This window comes from Pinus tabuliformis, chromosome 7 (assembly GCF_031772625.1).
Source record: "Pinus tabuliformis cultivar Carrire ecotype Pingquan chromosome 7, CPIR1, whole genome shotgun sequence".
Classification (NCBI taxonomy): domain Eukaryota; kingdom Viridiplantae; phylum Streptophyta; class Pinopsida; order Pinales; family Pinaceae; genus Pinus; species Pinus tabuliformis.
This window is the reverse complement of record NC_142293.1, coordinates 1,187,695,691-1,187,714,520: the sequence shown is the minus strand read 5'-3', so window position 1 is coordinate 1,187,714,520 and position 18,830 is coordinate 1,187,695,691. Positions and strand designations below refer to the sequence as shown.

General features: G+C 40.0%; 1 protein-coding gene across 1 annotated transcript in view; it reads left to right on the top strand.

Moving 5' to 3' along the window:
- The window catches only part of LOC149251691 (AP-5 complex subunit zeta-1), a 515,410-nt gene that overhangs the window by 419,522 nt on the left and 77,058 nt on the right, over positions 1–18,830 (top strand). Inside the window, exon 15 of the mRNA XM_089459526.1 lies at positions 10,362–10,566. Within this exon, the coding sequence (XP_089315652.1) occupies positions 10,362–10,566 (205 nt within the window). The remainder of the gene's footprint in view (positions 1–10,361; positions 10,567–18,830) is intronic.

The following is an 18,830-nucleotide window of genomic DNA, read 5'->3' as shown; positions in this document are numbered from 1 at the left end:
ATGAAAGCAACTGAAATCTGGCAAAAATATTTTTCCACAAAGATTTTTTTATATTTTTTCAATTTTTTTTTTTTTTTTTTTTTTTTAAATCAAAAATGAAAATTAAAATCTAAAAAAAAATCTATTCTAACATTTAAAAATAAACCTAAAAATATATTTTTTATTTTTCATATTTAAAAGCAAAATTTAAAAGACTAAATTAAAATCTAAATAAAACAAAACCTAAACTAAAAATAAATTAAAATCTATGTTAATTTACAATCTAAAATTAAAATCTATTTTAAATATAACACAAAACTATAAAAAAAATAAATAAAAAAATTAAATCTAAATCTATTCTATTGAAAACTTATTAACATATCATCTAACGTCTAAACGAAATAACATTATAATGAAAATTTTATGAAAGTCTAAACTAAATAAAACTAAATGAAACAAAATCGAATTTTAAATCTGCGTATATCCTAAACCCAAAAAAAATGCACAAGGAAATCAATTTCGAATTTATACAAAGGACTTTAAAGAAAACGAAACTAAATCGAAATTTTAATTAAGATCCTAACCCTAAAGTGCAAAACGTATTGCCCAAAAAAAAACGAGTTACCTGCTGCCGGCGCGAATATGGTTTGATGCCCACGCAAATGTTAGAGGAATAGGAAAACAATTTCAGGATATCACCTGCCCCGATGATGAGGACGCGAGACAAATCGCAGTAATTAAGGATCGAATCGAAGCTGGTTTTCTTACCTGGAGCTTCCACGCAATATTTCTCAGCAAAATCCGAAGAACGTTTTACGTTTTTACCCAGCGTGATCTCACCAGAAATGTGACGGCGAACCAAAGGAAATCCCGAGGGTTTTTCGACGGCCAGAAGGGGTACACGCGATCTCTTGGATGGATTTTGTGCTTCTGCAACAACGTTTAGAAAGACAGGCTCACGCGGGGTTTGCAACTGTTGCCTGTGCTGAACACAATCTTTCTCTCGTTGTCTTGGAGGCTGGAGCTCCCACTGTTGATGTTTTGGATACCTCCACGCAGGACACAAACAAAGGGCTTTCTGCGTAACCTTTCCAGAACTCTGACGGCGAACCAAATGGAAATCCCAACCACGTAGAATGAAATCTCGAGAGCACGCTTCGACTGTCAGAACTTGAAATGGGTTTTGAGATCACCGCTGTTTCGCTGGCTTTCGATTCAGAAATTATTTTATGCCGCTATTTAAAATTTGCAGATGAAGGGAAACGATTTTGCTTTCGGATGCGTGTGGGACAATGGCAGGCCGCTGAGGTAAATAGAAATGAGACTGCATTGAAGAGCAGCGAGCACAGGGTAATAATATGCGTGAACAGGCAAGCCGACTGCCCAGAAAACAGTGAAGCTTCTCACAAATTTGTATTTGGTAAACCCTTGAAGAAAAACCCTATACCTGCAATTACAAGGAAACAAAACCATAAAGAAACCTGTACATAAGAAAAATTTTGAAAACCCTAATTAAAACTGTAAAAAAAAATTTGAAGCCCTAGATCCAAAAAAAAAATTGAAACCCTAAAACAGCTGATTAAAGTACAGATTTTTGGCCCCTGAAATGCCAGATTTGACAATAATTGCAGTAATGTTTTCAATATATCAGAAATTTTTGAACTTCACTGTGAACAGAAAGAAAATCTCTCAGTGTAAAACAGAAAAGAAACTTTGAATGATTAACCCAGGGAACAATCAGCTGGGCTCTGCACAGAAAGTGCTTGCGGGAGTTGGCTGGTTCAGCAGAGAACTTCCCCGAACGCCCACCTGTACCTTTTACCTAAAGATCTCCTGCACACCTCAAGCAAACATCAGTAAAGAGGGCAAGAAATGCTGCTAGATTTCAAGGAATAATGGAGATACCTGCCATTATTCCAGAAACCCTACAACATTCAAACCCTAGCACGTGAGCAAGATACCTGTACTCACAATACTCTGAAAACCAGCTATTATTAACTGCTGAAAACTGAAATATGCAGAAAAAACAATCATCTCACAGCAATTCCGGAGAGTAACACCAGCCAGTTTTGAACCCCAAAGTCTTTTTATTAATCAGAAAATCAGATTACAAGAGAGCTTTTTCAGTACAGACTCACAGATCAGATCCCCCCTAAAATGACCCCCTAAGACCCTATATAAAGGAAATGATCCCAACGGCTAGTTTTGGGTGATCCATGTTGAAGCGATCTCGACCGTCGATGAGGGTTAAGGCACCCCTTAATCTCATCCGTCGATTTTATTTAAAAGCTATTTTTGCATGCATTCACAAAAATATTATTATTTTATTGCTTAGGGTTTTTGCTTTATGTTTTTTTTAATTTTTTATTATTTTTTTAATTTTTTATTTATTTTTTAATTTTATTATTTTTATTCATTTTTTTAATTTTTTTTAATTTATTTTAAGATGGATCATCAAACTAAGCCGTTTGGATCATCACCTAGGACCTAGGACTTAGGACTCATGAGGGGATTTACAACATTTTCAACCCTCAAGACACATTTCATCATGATTTTTACAATTTACATCTCAAAGGGATGAACCCACTTAATACAGACCCTCATAGAACACCCAGTTCTGCGACACAACTATAATCTAGCAGATTAACATATAAGACTCTCCTAAAGTTCTGATGACGAAATCCATCCCGGCTTTGGGGTCAGGTTTGAAGGAAAACTCTGCCGATCGTAGATCGGTGAGACGAAAAACCTCCCGGGACGCAGATCATCATTAGAAAGTTAGGTCCACCTAGGCAACTTTACATACATGACTCTGATCTGCTTAGATTATTTACAACTTATACATGCAGACTGGGTTTACAACAAAAATGATCAAGCTGCTGATGATGGCAGGATGGCACGGACATGCTGATCAGGTGCTGCTTCTTTCTGTCAAGAAAAACGGGATGCACTGCATGGGTAGTTGACCAGTAGAGGTCAACAGGATGGAGACAAAAAAATAGGAATCAAAACTTGTCCAGCGGTGTCAGCAGCGGATAGAGTCAAATACATAAGGGAAGAGGAGGAAGCCCAATACAAATCAAAAAAATCAAGGGGTTTCTTTGAACCAAGCTCACAATCACAAAGAACTCCTTCAGCATCCTCCCAAGTCAGTGGATATGGAGGCACAGGGTCATCATCTTTAAGGCGTAGAACCATATCAGATTTCCTTGATGAGGGGTGTAGGAATGATGTGGACTCAAAGGTTTACAGGTTTCTCTATGCATGTGGGATACCATTCAATGTTCTTCGCTCACCTTATTGGCACGAAATGGTTTCTGCCATAAATTATGCCCCTAAAGGATACAAGAGCCCTGGGTATGACAAGGCAAGAACCGTTGGCCTTGATCATGAAAAAGCAAAAATATCACATTCTTTGAATAGAATGACAAGTTCTTGGACTGACCATGGGGTGCCCATTGTATCTGATGGATGGAAAAATGTAAAAGGCAAGCCATTGATAAGTGTTCTTTCTATGTCTGTTAGTGGTCCCATCTTTCTAACTGCACATGATTACTCAGACAAGTTCAGGACCGCCATCAACATTGCAGAAGCATTACTTGAAACAATTGATCGTATTGGGCCATACAATGTCATCCAAGTCATCACTGATAATGCTCCTAATTGTAAGGCAGCGGGAGCAATTATTGAGGATAAATACCCCAACATATTTTGGTCTGCATGTTTGGTTCACACATTGAACGTTTTGATGCATGATGTTGTCAAAAACAAAAATGCACAATACCAATGGATTGGTGATTTGTACAAGAAAGGCAAACAAATAATAAAATTTATTACAAATCATACCAATACCCATGGCCTTTTCCACAGTCACTCGAGATTGGTGTTGTTGAAGATTGCGAAGACCAAATTTGGTAGCTATTACCTCACCTTCAGGCGCCTTTTGAAGGTAAGAGAGTCATTGGCTAGCATGGTATCAAGTCCACATTGGCAGGTATTAAAGGAAAGGGCTACAAATGCAGCTGACAGGCGAGGTTTTGAACTAGTGGAGGAGGCTGCTTTTGATGGTCAGTTTTGGACAAGTGTGAGGCAAGTATTGGATTTCACCAAGCCCATTTATCACATGATTCGGTTTGCAGATACAGACAAACCAGTGATTGGCGAGGTGTATGAGTAGATGATACCATGTTGGGGGAAATAAAAGATATTGTTCATAACAGAGATCCCGACTTGTACAATCTGATTCATGATTGTGTGTGTGAAAGGTGGAATAGACTTAATCTTCCACTACATTGCTTGGTGTATATCCTTACGCCAAAAGACTACTCTACATCTTGGTTGGGGCAACCTGCACCAGGGGGTGGGGTTAGGACCAAACCCCATTTAGATGCAAAGGTAACTAGAGGACATTTGGAAGCATTAGAAAAGTTGGCACCTGACAGGGAGGAATGTGCACCTGTGCGCCTTGAAATAGGCAGATACTTCAGTGGCACTGGTTTGTATGGTAACTTCCATGCAATGGACGACAGAGATAGATTTGATACTCTCACATGGTGGGAAACAAATGGCGGCCAGGGACTTTTGCCAAAATTGGCAAAAAAGGTTCTTTCACAGGTTGTAAATACTTCTTCTGCAGAGAGGTGTTGAAGCACCTACAACTACATACATAATGTGAAAAGAAACAGACTCAATGAAAACCTAGCAGAAAGCTTGGTTTATGTGCACTACAACTTGAGGTTGTTGAGTCATTACTGTGATCGGGCTTATGAGGATCCCACATATAAAATTTGGGACAATCACCCAGAGGATGACAATTTGGAGGATGGCATTGTATATCTTGAAGAACTGGAAGAGGAACTTGTAAGGGATGAAGATGAAGCAGCTGCAGCAGCCATGCCACCTCCACCTCCACCATCCAGTAGCAGTGCTCGAGGTCCGAGTCTTGTTCCTTTGCTGTCGCCACCTCCATCTACACCCTCACGTGGAGGTTCTAGTTTTGGTCGTCAGTCTATGCGGGAGACTCCTAGAAGACCACCACGACTTGCTCATACTCCTGGAGACTCTCGTGGCAAGGGCCACATGTAGATTTACAATTTACTTGTCTTTTTTAGTTTCTATTAGACTTTAGTTTTCATAACTGTTGAGTTTTGAGTCCTTGACTCTTGACTCTTTCATATCATAATGATATTTTTTGTAAACAATATATCACAGTGACAATGAAAATTTGAAGTTTGAAGTTGGGCCTTGGAAATTATAACTCATTGGTAATGATTGTGAATTATGAATATGATGCTTCGTGAAAGACTAAAGTTGTTTCATTTCATTTCATTATTCATGTTTCATTTTATAAATTTATAACATTTCATATCGTGTTAACAGTTAGAAGTTAGGACTTAGAAATATCTAAGATATTACTTCTTGTAATGGTTAAACTTAGTTACTTAGCTTACAAGTACAACTTTGGTGATCAATGATGATAAATGTTATTGAATTTTCAATTTTGAAATCTTGAGGTTGAAACTTTAAGATTGAATTTGATGAATCATGATTCACAAGACTCAATATGTTGCAGTTGTAATATGTATTTTACTAACTTGTGGACATGGTTGATGACGATTATAATTTCTAGATGATTGATGTGATATGGTTCAATGATCAATCTATGTCTTTTTTATGTTTTTTATGTCTAATTCATCATTATACATGTTTTTGTTGACATATATGTATGAAAAATTAAAAAATATAAAAAATATATATATATTTTTTAAAAATCGCTCCCGGATTCGCTCCCAAACCGGGAGCTTCTAAAAATGGTCGCTCTCGCTCCCGTTTTTGCTCCCGCTCCCGCTCCCAAGCAACATTGCTTCTATTTGTAAATTCTGAACAAGTTATTTAAAACATTTTAAAAACCGAAATAAATACAATACAGTCACAACATCTACAGATCATCAACTGAAAGAAAACAAGCACATAAGTGACACTGTTATTTTTGGACAAATGTCCCTGGAAAAACCCAATGCGGGAAAAATCGGTGCAACTATTCAGAGGGTTATATTATTATGCAGTCTTTCTGAGTACAACTGGGTGCCTAACCGGCTCACCTGACAAAGAAAAATACACGGCAACAATACATCTATATTTGGAAATAGGTATTCAGAAAACATGTCCACGAAACCCTCTTCGGCATAACTAAAGCTCAATGCTGGCCCTTCTGGCCTCTGCGACCCTCTTTGTCAGCCCTTTAAGGCATTACGCATCCTTTGGGACCCTTTGCGTCACTCTAGCAGCCTCTACGTGGATGACGCAGTCCCTCTGGTCTCTGTGTTGTCTCTGCTGGGCTCTGCGTGCCCTGCACTGGCTGCAGCTCTTGCTCTCCCTGCTTTTGTGTTGGTCTCTCAGTTTTGTCTTTGCCTCTCTGCCCAATACTCACTGCCCCTCGCTAGCAGCCTCTACGTGGATGACGCAGTCCCTCTGGCCTCTGCGTTGTCTTTGCTGGGCTCTGCGTGCCCTGCACTGGCTGCAGCTCTTGCTCTCCCTGCTTCTGTGTTGGTCTCTCAGTTTTGTCTCTGCCTCTCTGCCCAATACTCACTGCCCCTCGTTGCTGATCACTAATTCACTTTTGCTTAGCAACTTCACTCTAGCAAAATGAATGACTGATCACTCTGGTGTATTCTCCAACTCATCCTCAAGTCTCCTCATATATTTTTCCTGTTGGTCCTTCAATGGCCGAGATTAAATCTCTAATAAACAGCTAAGATTAAATTTGGCTTGATCCATGACTTTTGGAACGTTCTAACCAATGTTGCATTAAATGTTATCAGGATTAAATCGGCGCGGGGAAAAAATCGGTAAAAATCGGGAAAAAAATCGTAACATACAAAAATATTCATTTTTTTTTCAATTTTTTAAATATCTAAAGCATCTACAACATAAAATAAATACATTGACACATAAATATGATAAAAGAACTAATATATAAGATGTTTAATATCATTTCTAGTGCCACATCACACATAACAATGAATCATGTCCTGAATAGTAAGTCCTGACTCATGACTCCCAACTCAGCCTCAAAATATCAACAAAAAATATAATAATGTATCTCATATCATGAGTATGATGTCATATACAATGAAATGAACCAAATAACTGAAGTCTAGTACTACTGATTTCCTTTGCCCCTCTAGATGTAAATGTCGGTGGGGTTGGCAGTGGACTCTGTTGTGCTCTAGAAGCTAAAGAACTAGGAGCTACAGGAGGTAGACCACGTCCTCTACTGGTGACAGGGGTAGCTTGGGTAGGTTGTGTCACCTCCTCATAAAAAAAGGAAAAAAACTAAATTATTTATTTATTTATTTTTTCACGATTATATATGTATTTATCGGCCGATAATATCACCGATTTCAAAAACTCGCGATTTTACGATATAATCGCGATTAGTGGAACACTGCTTCTAACCCAGTTTTATATTAATACCCATTAATATTTTATTTTTCCTAAGTTTAGACTTAGGAACTCCATTAAAAATATTAATTATTTTAATATCTCCCAAACCAGGTATAATTTGTCCAAACCATTTATGGGTCTTAGAGATCTCATGTGCTTTAGCCTCTCCACCAATTTTCATGGCTAGAGCACATCCGATGCTAGCCCAAATCAACATAAGGGGGCCCAAGGTGATGAAAGAGGAAGGAACTCTCATTTTGTAGCATCTTGATCATTTTAAAAACAAACTCATTCTTGTATGCTCTGTTGCTTAGTGAGTCTACCAGTTGTTTAGCCACGAATCTTCCAAGCGGGAGATTCAACCTCCACTTCGGGGCACCATCCGTGCCCGCCCTAGGGAGTCTATTCCATAGAGATTTCAGAGGTTCCAGCATAGTCATTCACTTCATCCAGCCACGCAGAGGAGGAGACTGCGTATTTTCTAGGCAGTCAGAAACACGCAGGAGGAGATTGAGCTAGCCAGGAGGTCCATAGCTTGCTGGGAGTTCTGGGAGCTGGAAAGGTTGTTGGTGGAGGACATTTTCACTGAGTTTTGCAGCCAGCTCAACAGGTGTTACAACAGTACGATTTTTTGGGCAGAGGGATTGCGCAGAGGCCTCTGGCAGCAAACTCGTGGTGCTTGGGAGAGCAGCCATCCGGGCCAAGAATCATCCGGGGAGCAAGGAGTCAGTTAGCACATGTGAACCCAGCATTCTAGGGGTGTTTTTAGAGGGATTTGCAGGTTGTTTCCTGCAAGTCGAAATTGGTAGCAGTAGCTGGTGAGAGGCTCCAAGGAGGCCGAAAATCCAAAATCAAAACCAGAGAAATTCCCTTCTAGGTTTTTTTGGGTTTTGTCCAAGGAGTCTGAGGCTGAAATGATATAGTTTTCTAGGCGGTTTTTGGGCACATTCTAGCAGGTCGAAGTTTAGCAGGTCAATAGTTTTACTGAGACAACGTAGTGCAGAGAGGTGTAGCAACTGGGCAGCCTTCAGCTCAACCCATCACCTAGGTTTTGTCAAGCTTGTCCTTGAGACAATCTCAGGTGCACCATCTCATTTATATTGTACCTATGCTCTCAGATTTTATAATATATGGCTCAGCAGTTCCAGATTTAGAGTGTTTTATGGATGTATTATACATGTTTTTAATTGTATGCTGCTGCACTGTTTGTTTGTTTAAATATCACTCATTTTCCTACATAGGAACATTACACACCCTAGGGGAGCCATTGCTACACTAGAGGAGCTATTCTAGGAGATATCATAGGGTTATCGAGTTATCTTTGGAGCAAACTAGGCACAGAAAGGGACCACGCATTCTTGTGGAGAGACAACTTCAGGGCATTTGGTAGAATTTTTGAAGTGGTTTTGTGGGCTGGTTTGGTGGCCATACTTTAGGCTGAATTTCTTCTTTCTGGGCATCCGCAGAGGAGGTTGACTGGGCCTATGCAGTTACTTGAGGAGTGCTCTTGTTGTGGGAGGCTTGATAGGGAGTTTGAGGCTGAATTTTGCTAGGGGTCATAAGGAGAATTATTGGAGGGATTTCTCAGCTTTTTGGGGGTCATTTGAGCAGCAGACTCACAGGGGTGTGAATACCCAGCTGGAGAAGTAACTCACACTATTTGGGGGTATTTCTAGGAGGTCGGAACGAGGCCAAACCCTTGCTGGGTCTTTCTAGGTTTGGTGAGGAGAGAGGGGTCAAACTCCAGTTCCTTTCCATCCAGCAGTAGCAGAATTTCTGGGTCAGCGCAAGGGTTGAAGGAGTAGCACTTCCTATCATCTGGGAAACACATTTTATCACCTGGGACTTGTCTAGCCTGCTTTTGCAAGCTCTGGTGCACGTACTCCATATATCTTTGTACTCTCCTTGATATATTAATAAAATGGATCAGCTTGGCACAATTTTTGGCAAATTTCTGGGTGTCCAATTGCGTGTTGAATTTTTTTTATGCATATGGTGTTTTGTTTTGATTATCACTGTTAATTCCTAGTAGGAATATTACATGCACTCATGAGATGAAAGTCTTGTTTCTATTTAGCCAGGTAACAACAATGAAGCCAAAAGTGAAAATGCCTGTAAGTGTAATATACTAATAGTTGATACAGAGTTTATTGTAGTTTTCTAAGGCATTTGAATAGAGTGGCTTTTGGAGGATAAGTAACAGTAGTATAAAAAAGTGAGCTACCCCATAACTTGTCAAGGTTCACATTTTTGTTCTGATTGGCAATGGAATAGAATCGAAAGTTTAAATGCTTCTTTTCAATTGCTTCAGACATATATTAGTGTAAAATCATTCGTGCATGTTGTTGAGGGAGACCATAACTTTCATACTGTTCTTTATATTTATGTTTTGATGTTTCCTGGGTAGAGACCAGAACTCTGAAACCAAGACTTCCATTCCGTGTATTTCTTTGTCAGACCTCCACAAGGTTTGGGGTTTATTCTGATTTTCCCTTTTTTCATTCATTGCAACAACTGTAAGATGATATTTTTAAAAATTCGAGCTCCTGACACATTGTATCTAAATTGGAGTTCTCTATTGAATTGCAGGCCTTGAAATATAAGATCTTTTGGTATAAGTTATGCTTATGCATAAGAATGGCCACGCTTTTCCTTTCTTGAGGGACCCATTTTGAATATCTTAAACATCTAGCAAACTGTCAATTGATGTTGGAATTAGATTAATGACAGTCAAAAATGTGGTTCTGTGAAACATCCAAGATAAGAATTCCTTAAATAAAATACGAGAATAGTTGTGTGACACTAGAATAGGTCCTTTGAATATTAGATTTATTGCAGGGAGGAGGATTATAGGCTGAGGTAAACATTATATTTTTTCCATTGAGAATTTAATGCAAAAGAATTTGAAGTGAATTTCTGTTGATTTATTCTTGTAGGTTGCACGCTCTCGATATGTCTTGGACAAAACAGTTTGGATGCATGCACGAGACTATTTGGGTTTAATGAATGAGCCTGCTATATGCTTATCCATTCTTGGGCCTTCAAGTGGTTCCCACCATTGTCCTGCAACTGTACGCTGGAGTGAAGGTGGAGCGAAGGCTGTTGCGCATATCCCCTTTTACCTCTTGGGAGAAAAAGATGGTATGCTTGTAATTGAATTATGTTGTTCTCCATGGTCTAAAGTTTCAGTTTATAAAGCTTTCCACATTGTATTTCATAATACTGCATCTCCTCTTGAATAAAAGGTTTGTCCATGGGCATCAACACGTACTAGTTATCTTTCTAGACGATATAATATCTAATTTAGTTAGACTGAGAAATAATATCATTGCATGATCAAGATCCACATCCTGGAATATTGTTTTTATCTTTTATCTTTACATATATTCCTTAGAGACAATACAAGTTATTTTGAATTATTATAAGAAATTGCTATGTTTGTGTAGGACAAAATTTCATGCTTCCCCACAACTAATCTCCAGGCTATTCCAAAGGAATATTCCACAATGATTCAATGTGTTCAAAGTTATTAATTTGATCTCTGAACTATGCTCACAAGAGATTTTTCATTTAAAAATAAATACGAGTGACAAACTCTAAACTTGAATACATTTTTAAAGACCATCCACATTCTCATACTTTGGTGTAAAACAGGACCATCAAACCACTTACAATCTTTTTGTATATGTGAATAGAATAAAGGGTTGTTGAATTTAGTCTTTTTGTTATAAAATTTATACTGTTGTCGTCCATATATTATCAAATACATTTCCTATCAACAATATCTTACATGACCATGATGTAATGAAATCCAAAGCTTTTTCCTTGTAGGCAATCTATTTGAGCATGACCATAACTCATGAAATCTGGATAAAGTGCTTGTGAAAAGGTTTGCTTCTAGTTAAAAAGTGCTCATATTTTACAAATGGTCCTCTTTTGATGTAAACTACCCTGGGACTTCATACTGAAGAAATCCTTAGTAAGGCACCTAGAAGTAGCAAAGGATTGGCTTTACAAGATTTAGTAACTCGATACCTTAAGTTTTCAGAATGTTATCTTGGATAATATTTCAAATGTACTGCTGTAAGATTCTCTTATCAAGCAAGACAAGTCTAGAATATACTAACCCTCCCGTCCTATGCCACCTGTTTTAGACCACCATTAGGTCATAAAATATTCCTCATATTTGTGTTCTTTATACTAGCCTTCTACAAATATTTATTTCTCACCATAGTCATCCATGTTCCTTGCCTTCTGTTGAGAAATGTAACTAGTATCGGTCTCCATAATTGTATTTGAGTCATGATGTAATGTATTTGTCAAAAAGAAAGAAAAGAAAAAAATTATTGTGAAAGAAAATTATTTATAAGCATCTATTTCATGCTTTATTTATTTTATTTCTAGGTCAAAGCACCCATTGAGTGTCCTTAGGGTTTGTTTCATAAGTCTTAGTCCTTGTTATCATGTAATAGACCCTTCTTGGGCTTCTTATGTCAAAAAAGAATTGTTGTTTTTAAGTAATTGGTCATGTAAACCATTCTCTTTCAAGTCGGCCTCATTAAGGGAGCTACAACCACTATAAATAGAAGTGCTACTCGACCTATTTGAGCATCCAATCCATGAATGCAATCTGAAATTAATTCATGTGAAGAAGGAAGTGTGAAGAAGTCTAAAGAGGGATCTTTATCATTATAAAGAAGGAATAGTCACAGCAAAGAAGGAAGAGACATTTGGGAGCCAAGATTCTCTATTTTCCTACCACATGTGCGAAGGAGACTGAGCTAAATTGTAGGGCCTCTTACCGCTCAAAGTTCAAACCAACAAGGGTCCTAAAAGGGGATCCTTTGTTGATTTGGGGTAGCATCGGATGTGCTCTAGCCACGAAATTTGGTGGAGAGGTTGGGGCGCATGAGATCTCCAATAGATAGAAAGGGTTTGGGCAGATACTAAACAGATCAAGAGATATTAAAATAATTAATATTTTTAATGGAGTCTTAAGTCTAAACTTAGCGAAAATAAAATATTAATGCGTATTAATATGAATCTGTGTTAGAATGGTCCAAAAGACATGGATCAAGCCAGATCTAATCTCAATCGTTGATTAGGGACTTAATCTCGGTCGTTGAGATGTCAACAGGAGAAGTATAAGAGGAGGCTTGAGGGTCACTTGGAGAAAACACCAGAGTGATCAGTCATTCTATTCTCTAGAGCAGGGTTTGCTAAGAGAGATAGAATTAGTGATCAGGAGATGCAGTTGAGGGGCATTTGAGTACAGAGAGGCAGAGATAGTGCCGAGAGAGCAGCGCAGTAGCCAAGGAGAGTGATGCAGAGCCAGCCAGGGATCACGCAAGGCCATGCAGAGGTAGTCGGGAGTTGCGCAAAGCCTCAGAGAGGCTAGCGTTGTTGATGCAGAGGGCCAGAGGGCTGACGCAGGGCCTCCTAGGGCTGACGCAAACCCATCCGAGGTGACGCAGAGCCAGCGTAAGGCAGAGAGGGGCTGACACAGTCCAGAGAGAGGCTAACGCTGGGGTTTCTGGGGCAGATTTGTGTTGAGTAGTTGCCGGAAGGATTATTTGAGGTTTCAGCCAGGAGATTTGTTAGAAACTGAGAGGTATTACTGCAAAGGAAATTCTCTGTTGGGTAGGCTAGTTTTGGCACCCAGATTGTACTCTGATATTGCTTAATAAGAAAATCCTCAGATAGCTGCACCGATTTTCCCACATTGGGTTTTTCCGGGGACATTAGTCGAAAAATAATGGTGTCATATGGTGTGTTTGTTTCTGTTTCTTTTAGTTGCTGATCTGTAATATGTTGAGATTGCACTAGTGTTTATTTTTCAATATTTACATTGTAAATAACTTGTTAAGTAGGTAGGAATAAATCAGATAAAGTGCATGGAGGGTTTCTAACTAAGTAAACTTAGAAACTTCAACATGGTATCAGAGGGTGATTTCATATCACAGGAGGACTAAAGGACATCATCCGAGTGGAGCCAAAGTAGCAAAAAACAGTTGTCCCGAGGTGATAGAAGCTATTTCTAGTAGAGCAGCAAAAAGGAAGGGTGACGCAATGCCAGCATCATCAAGGGTGAGCCAGGAAGAGGCAGCACAGAGGCGAAGGAAGGTAGGAGAAGCCTCATGTAGAGCCACGCAGTAGCTGGGAGGGCTAACGCAATTGGCTAAGGAGGCCGGGTTGCGGTGCTGGGATTGCGCAGAATCTAGGAGCTCTCACCTTCAGGTTGCTGGGGTTTAGAAGGCTGCAGGAATATTGCAGTGGAGCTGGTGAGGTAGTGTAGTTAGAATAGTCCCTGACAGAGTAAGGCCAGAGGAGCTGCTACCGAGGGTTTCTAACCGAGGAACCCAGATTAGTGGTGCAGTTGCACAAGACGATCAGAGTAGGGGGAATCTTGACAGCGACAAAAGGATTTCTAGGAGGGAAATCAGGACTCAGAGGGAGTCCAGCAAAGAACTTCCAAACGACAAGTAGAAATTCAGAGGAGTCGGATAGAGAACTTCCAGGAGGGAAGTAGAGGAGCATCATGGCACTACACGGAGTAAGAGACCAGGATAGTCTAGACGAAGCATCGAACTTCGCAGTCTGGAAGGCCAGAATCTTATTCATACTTGATAGGAATCGTGTCAAGAACTTCACCTTGAAGGTAATAGTTGTCCTAGTCGACGCCAATGATAATGACAGGGACGAGGAGGCGATGGCGAGGGCCAAGAGCATTATCTTGACGGGGTCAAGGATCATGTAGTACCACACACAACCGAGGAGGAAATGATATTTGAGATGTGGGAGGCTCTCAAGAAGTTGTACCATCATACTTCTGTGCAGAGAAGAATGTTGCTTGAGAATCAGTTGAGTCGTATCAGATGAAGAAGGGAGAATCGATTGACCCCTTCCTCGGAGGACTGAATGAGATCTGAGATCAGTTGACTGCTATAGGGGTGACACTGGATCAGGAGCTAATGGTGAGGACAACCCTAGATGCTATCTCTGAAGACTGGGAAGTATTTGTCGAGAGTACATTGGGTAGAGGGACACTTCCACCTTGGAACGAGATGTGGGTAGTTCTTCGCCAGGAAGCGGTTAGACGACAGTGGAAGATGGGTAGCAGCAGCAAGGGGATCAAAGTCAAGCAGGAGGAGGAATACGTGGCCCTAGCATCTGAGGCTCCTTGTTCTCCAAATAATAAACCTGTGTTGCTCCCAATGGGTGTGGGGGCACATAAGTAACCTAATGGGTCTCTAAGTAGATCGAAGATGCCTGTAGACCATCTGTAAGGGCTCAAACGATGGTGTAAGTGATGCCACATCAGCATACAAGTCTTGGGTCATCTGCCAAGTGCATGGTACAATTGTGGTGTCGATTGGGCATGGTGAACTAGGTGCATCTTCCTTGTCCAATAGGTGAATCTTGAGCAATATCTGAACATCTTTGGGGATCCATGGAGTGTTGTCTACTACTGTGGAGGCCCATGGCTCTCTACACGCACCCTACATGTGCCAATGTAGCCCTTTGGAGGGTTAGGATCCCGTATAGGGAGACCAAACCCAAAATGGAGCCATCTGTAATCTTGCACAAGATCCAATGCGTCACCTAACCTTCCAATACAACAAGTCATTTAGGGAATTCGGGTTAAAGAGCTTACAAACATGGAAAACAGGTGGGCACTTCATAATGGCATGCCCTTCCATAGTGGGCTTTGTCATGTGCTAATGTCTCCAAGCTCAAAAGGGGGTTAACCAAGTACCCTTTTAGGTGGTTTCTACCTTTAAAGGGGATAGTATGTCCATGGTACGTCCTTCAAATGGCAGTGGCATGTGATAAAGAGATGAATGGAATAGGGAATGAGAGGGGCAATCCTGGGCCACATGTTGGGGTAGAAGGGTAGCTAATAAAGGGAAGCCCACACTTGGGTATATAATGTATAGGAGGGAGCACTCGTGGTGCACGAGATACCTCGGCCTTGATTTTTCCACCCTTCTTTATATGTTTTTTTCCTTTTATGATTTTTCTTTGATTAACTTCTTGGGGCTCAAAGGTTAAGAGCATGATGTGTAAGGTATAGTAGTGGATACCCCTTCTAAGGTAGGGCAGTTCATTTCCCACTAGGGGTTGGGACAATTGTGGGTTCCAGAATGAAAAAGGAAGGTCGTCTAGGGCCTATAGGAACTGGGGTGATGGCCATGGGTATGGGGTACAACTCATGCATTTGGTTTTTGCCCACATGCTAAAAGTGATTTTTCTCGGCCATCTTTTGCATTATGTGGTACATTATCCTGTTGAATGTGGCGAATTATGCTTTTAATTTTCTTTTCGGCTGCATCAACCTTCGGGGCATCATTTCAAGCTTGACCCAAGGTGTGGGCAAGGGGAAGGGGAGGCCAACCCTATGTGGACCTAGGTGGGAAGAATAATGAATGGGGCTTAAATGAATTGAAAGGGAGTAATGTGTGTCGATGAGGGAGCGGGACCACGCAACCAAAATCGAGGTTTCCGATGTAGTACCACCCTAAAACCCAAAGGTCAGTAAAAGAGATTCCACGAGACTAAGATCCAAGGGTAAAATCCAAAAGAGGTCTAGGGGACAGAAGCACAAACCTAACCCACTCTTTCCGTTGAATCCCCCCATTAATCCATGCTGAAAGTGTCCATGATAAGCAAACTACAATACTCAATTAGCAAATGACAAGGCATACCTTTAGGTCCAGGAGGCCCACCTTCAAACATACGATCATGTCAGTTGGGTAAGGGACCACATGGATGACTTAGGTGGCGGAGAAATAGCACAACGAGCTAATTGGTGGCCGCAAGGGGCTGCCAACTGAGGACCATCTTGGAGAAACTTTTCTGCTATGGATATCACCCACAAAATGGTGGCTAACATCTGGCTCCAACTAGGATGTGATCTCTCAGAAAGGGGACGAAGCTACTCAAACGAGAAGTCACGAGGACACCAACAATCTCTTCCCTACCGTAGACCTGTTACTTGCACATATCAAAGACTAAACCCATGAGGCAACATGTTTGTACGATGTCTTATGATCACCCATGCTTAATGTTAGGCCGTAAAATCAACAAATAATAAGATGTGCAAATTTTAATCTAAATGCAGCTACTCTACTATGAGCAATATCATATGACATTAGTTCTAATGCAAAAATTGGCATGTAAAGCATCCTACTCTAACATGCATATGGTGCAAAACTAATATTAAGTGTAATCATAAAGCCAGTGCAATCAACATATCATCAAAAAATATAAATATGTCGTCGTATATGATTACTCATGAAGGAAATGCCAAAGAGAATGTGGATAGAATCACATGGATGATAAGGCTAGTGGGAGGTAGGAAAATAGAATGCCAACACATGGATAATCATGTGAGAAGAGGTAAGAAAAGGATGTAATCTAGTCCATGAGATCCTCTCTTCTAACCAAAATATAGAGATGTCAATGATTAGGCTCATAAAATTTTGATGGATGGCAACCTCGAGCATATTATTATGGTCCTTATTATTTATGTCATATTTCATGGCCTCTACAGGGTTATGATTAGTAGGGAAGGGAGACTGATGAGATGGAGAGGCACAAGTAGGCTGCCCATGATGATCACACTGGAAAGGGGGAATTATAGATTGATCATGATCCTGAGGGGGTGCCCAAGGAGATAACGAATATTCAATGAGGGGCTCTTCCTTGATACTATACTCAGAAAGGGGAAAGGGATCAAGGTCACTTGAGATCATATGAGAACAGGTGTAGGAATCACTTTCAAAATGATGAACAAGAGAGGGAGGCAAAGAGGAGGGTGGAGTTTTGTATCCAACAGGTTTTTCTTCCCCAAAATCATAAGGCTCAGGGGATTTGAATATAGCATCATACTTAGGAGAGGTGGGAGCCTTACCGATTTCTTTTGTATCAAAGATTGGGCCTCTCCTAACGAAAAAATTGATCACTTCCAATTGCCCCTCTTTATGCATGGGAAAACAAAATTTCTCCTTCCCAAGGGCATCAATGGATATGTCGTCATAAGTAATACCCAAGAGAAAGGGAGCACCAATTTCAGCCTAATCCTCCTTATCGGTGTCATAAATGGGAGCACAATCAAATTGAGGACCAACAATTTCCCATTTCTCCTTTCAATATGGAAGTAATCTCTAATGTCATCCTCTAAGGGGAAAATGGGATCACCTTCCTCAAGGTTCTCAAAAGGAGAGTCATCAGGAGTAATATCCTCTGTCATATCCCTTCTCAAACACATTTGTAACAGGGTGTTGTTACACAATTTTGCATAGTTTTGACTAAGGGAGAGGACCCCACACTTTCGACTTAGGGACTTAGGAGCCAAATTGACTTTATTTGGCTGCTACTGGAACATGGGGGCCATTCACATGGGAGTTCGAATTAGCCATTTGAACAGCTTGGAGGGAAAGTCGAATGGGTGGATGGAGGGGCCCACATGAAGCTAAGGAGGCCCAAGGAGTTATAAGAGAGATCAACTCTCATTTTGTTTTCATCTTTAACATTTGCAAACAACTACTCAACTGTTCACTCTGTTGTTTAGCTGAGTCAACCAGCTGTTTAGCCACGAGTCTCTCAAGAGGGAGATTCAACCTCTACTTCAAGGGACTATCCATGCTTGCCCTAGGGAGGTAGTTCCATAAGGTTTTTCGGGAGTTCCGGGGTAGTGACTTAGCACCATTAGCCAACGCAGAGTAGGAAGTGCTTATTTCTAGGCAGCTAGAGAATACGCAGAGCGAGATTGAGGCCAGTAGAGATCATATTGTGTAACGAATAAAATATATAAATAATATAAATATAATGTAAATGATAATAATCATAATTAATTAATAGTTAAGTAGTAATTAGGTTGAAGAGGTGTGTCTAATTGAGACATGACTCTTCATGAAGAGACACTTACATGGTATATAAGCAAGCCTCTCGTTCTCATTGTAAATCATCATATTCTCATTCTTATTCATATATTTAATATAATATTTATATCCTTAATGGATAATTTGATATTCCAAGTCTTTTGGAGTAATTAATTTATAGAAGGAACTTTGTTCGCTTCATTTTAGGAAGATAAAAGAAGTGAAGAAAAATAAAAAATATGGAATCCATGAGTAAGGAACAAAGACAATCAATCATAAGAGATATAGAACAATTAATTACAATATTTGAGCAACAAATTGAGAAGAGAAAGAGAATGGGTTCCTTCTTCGATTCTCTACATCCATCATCACTTCCACAAAATAATGTTATCCAGTGTACCGTACCTAGAAAGTGTAGCGAAAAGATCAAGAGAATGACAAAATAGCCAAAATTCAACAAAGCAAGGAAGTGTTAGAACGCGAACATAAAAATCTTGTGGATATACATTACAAAGAAATAAT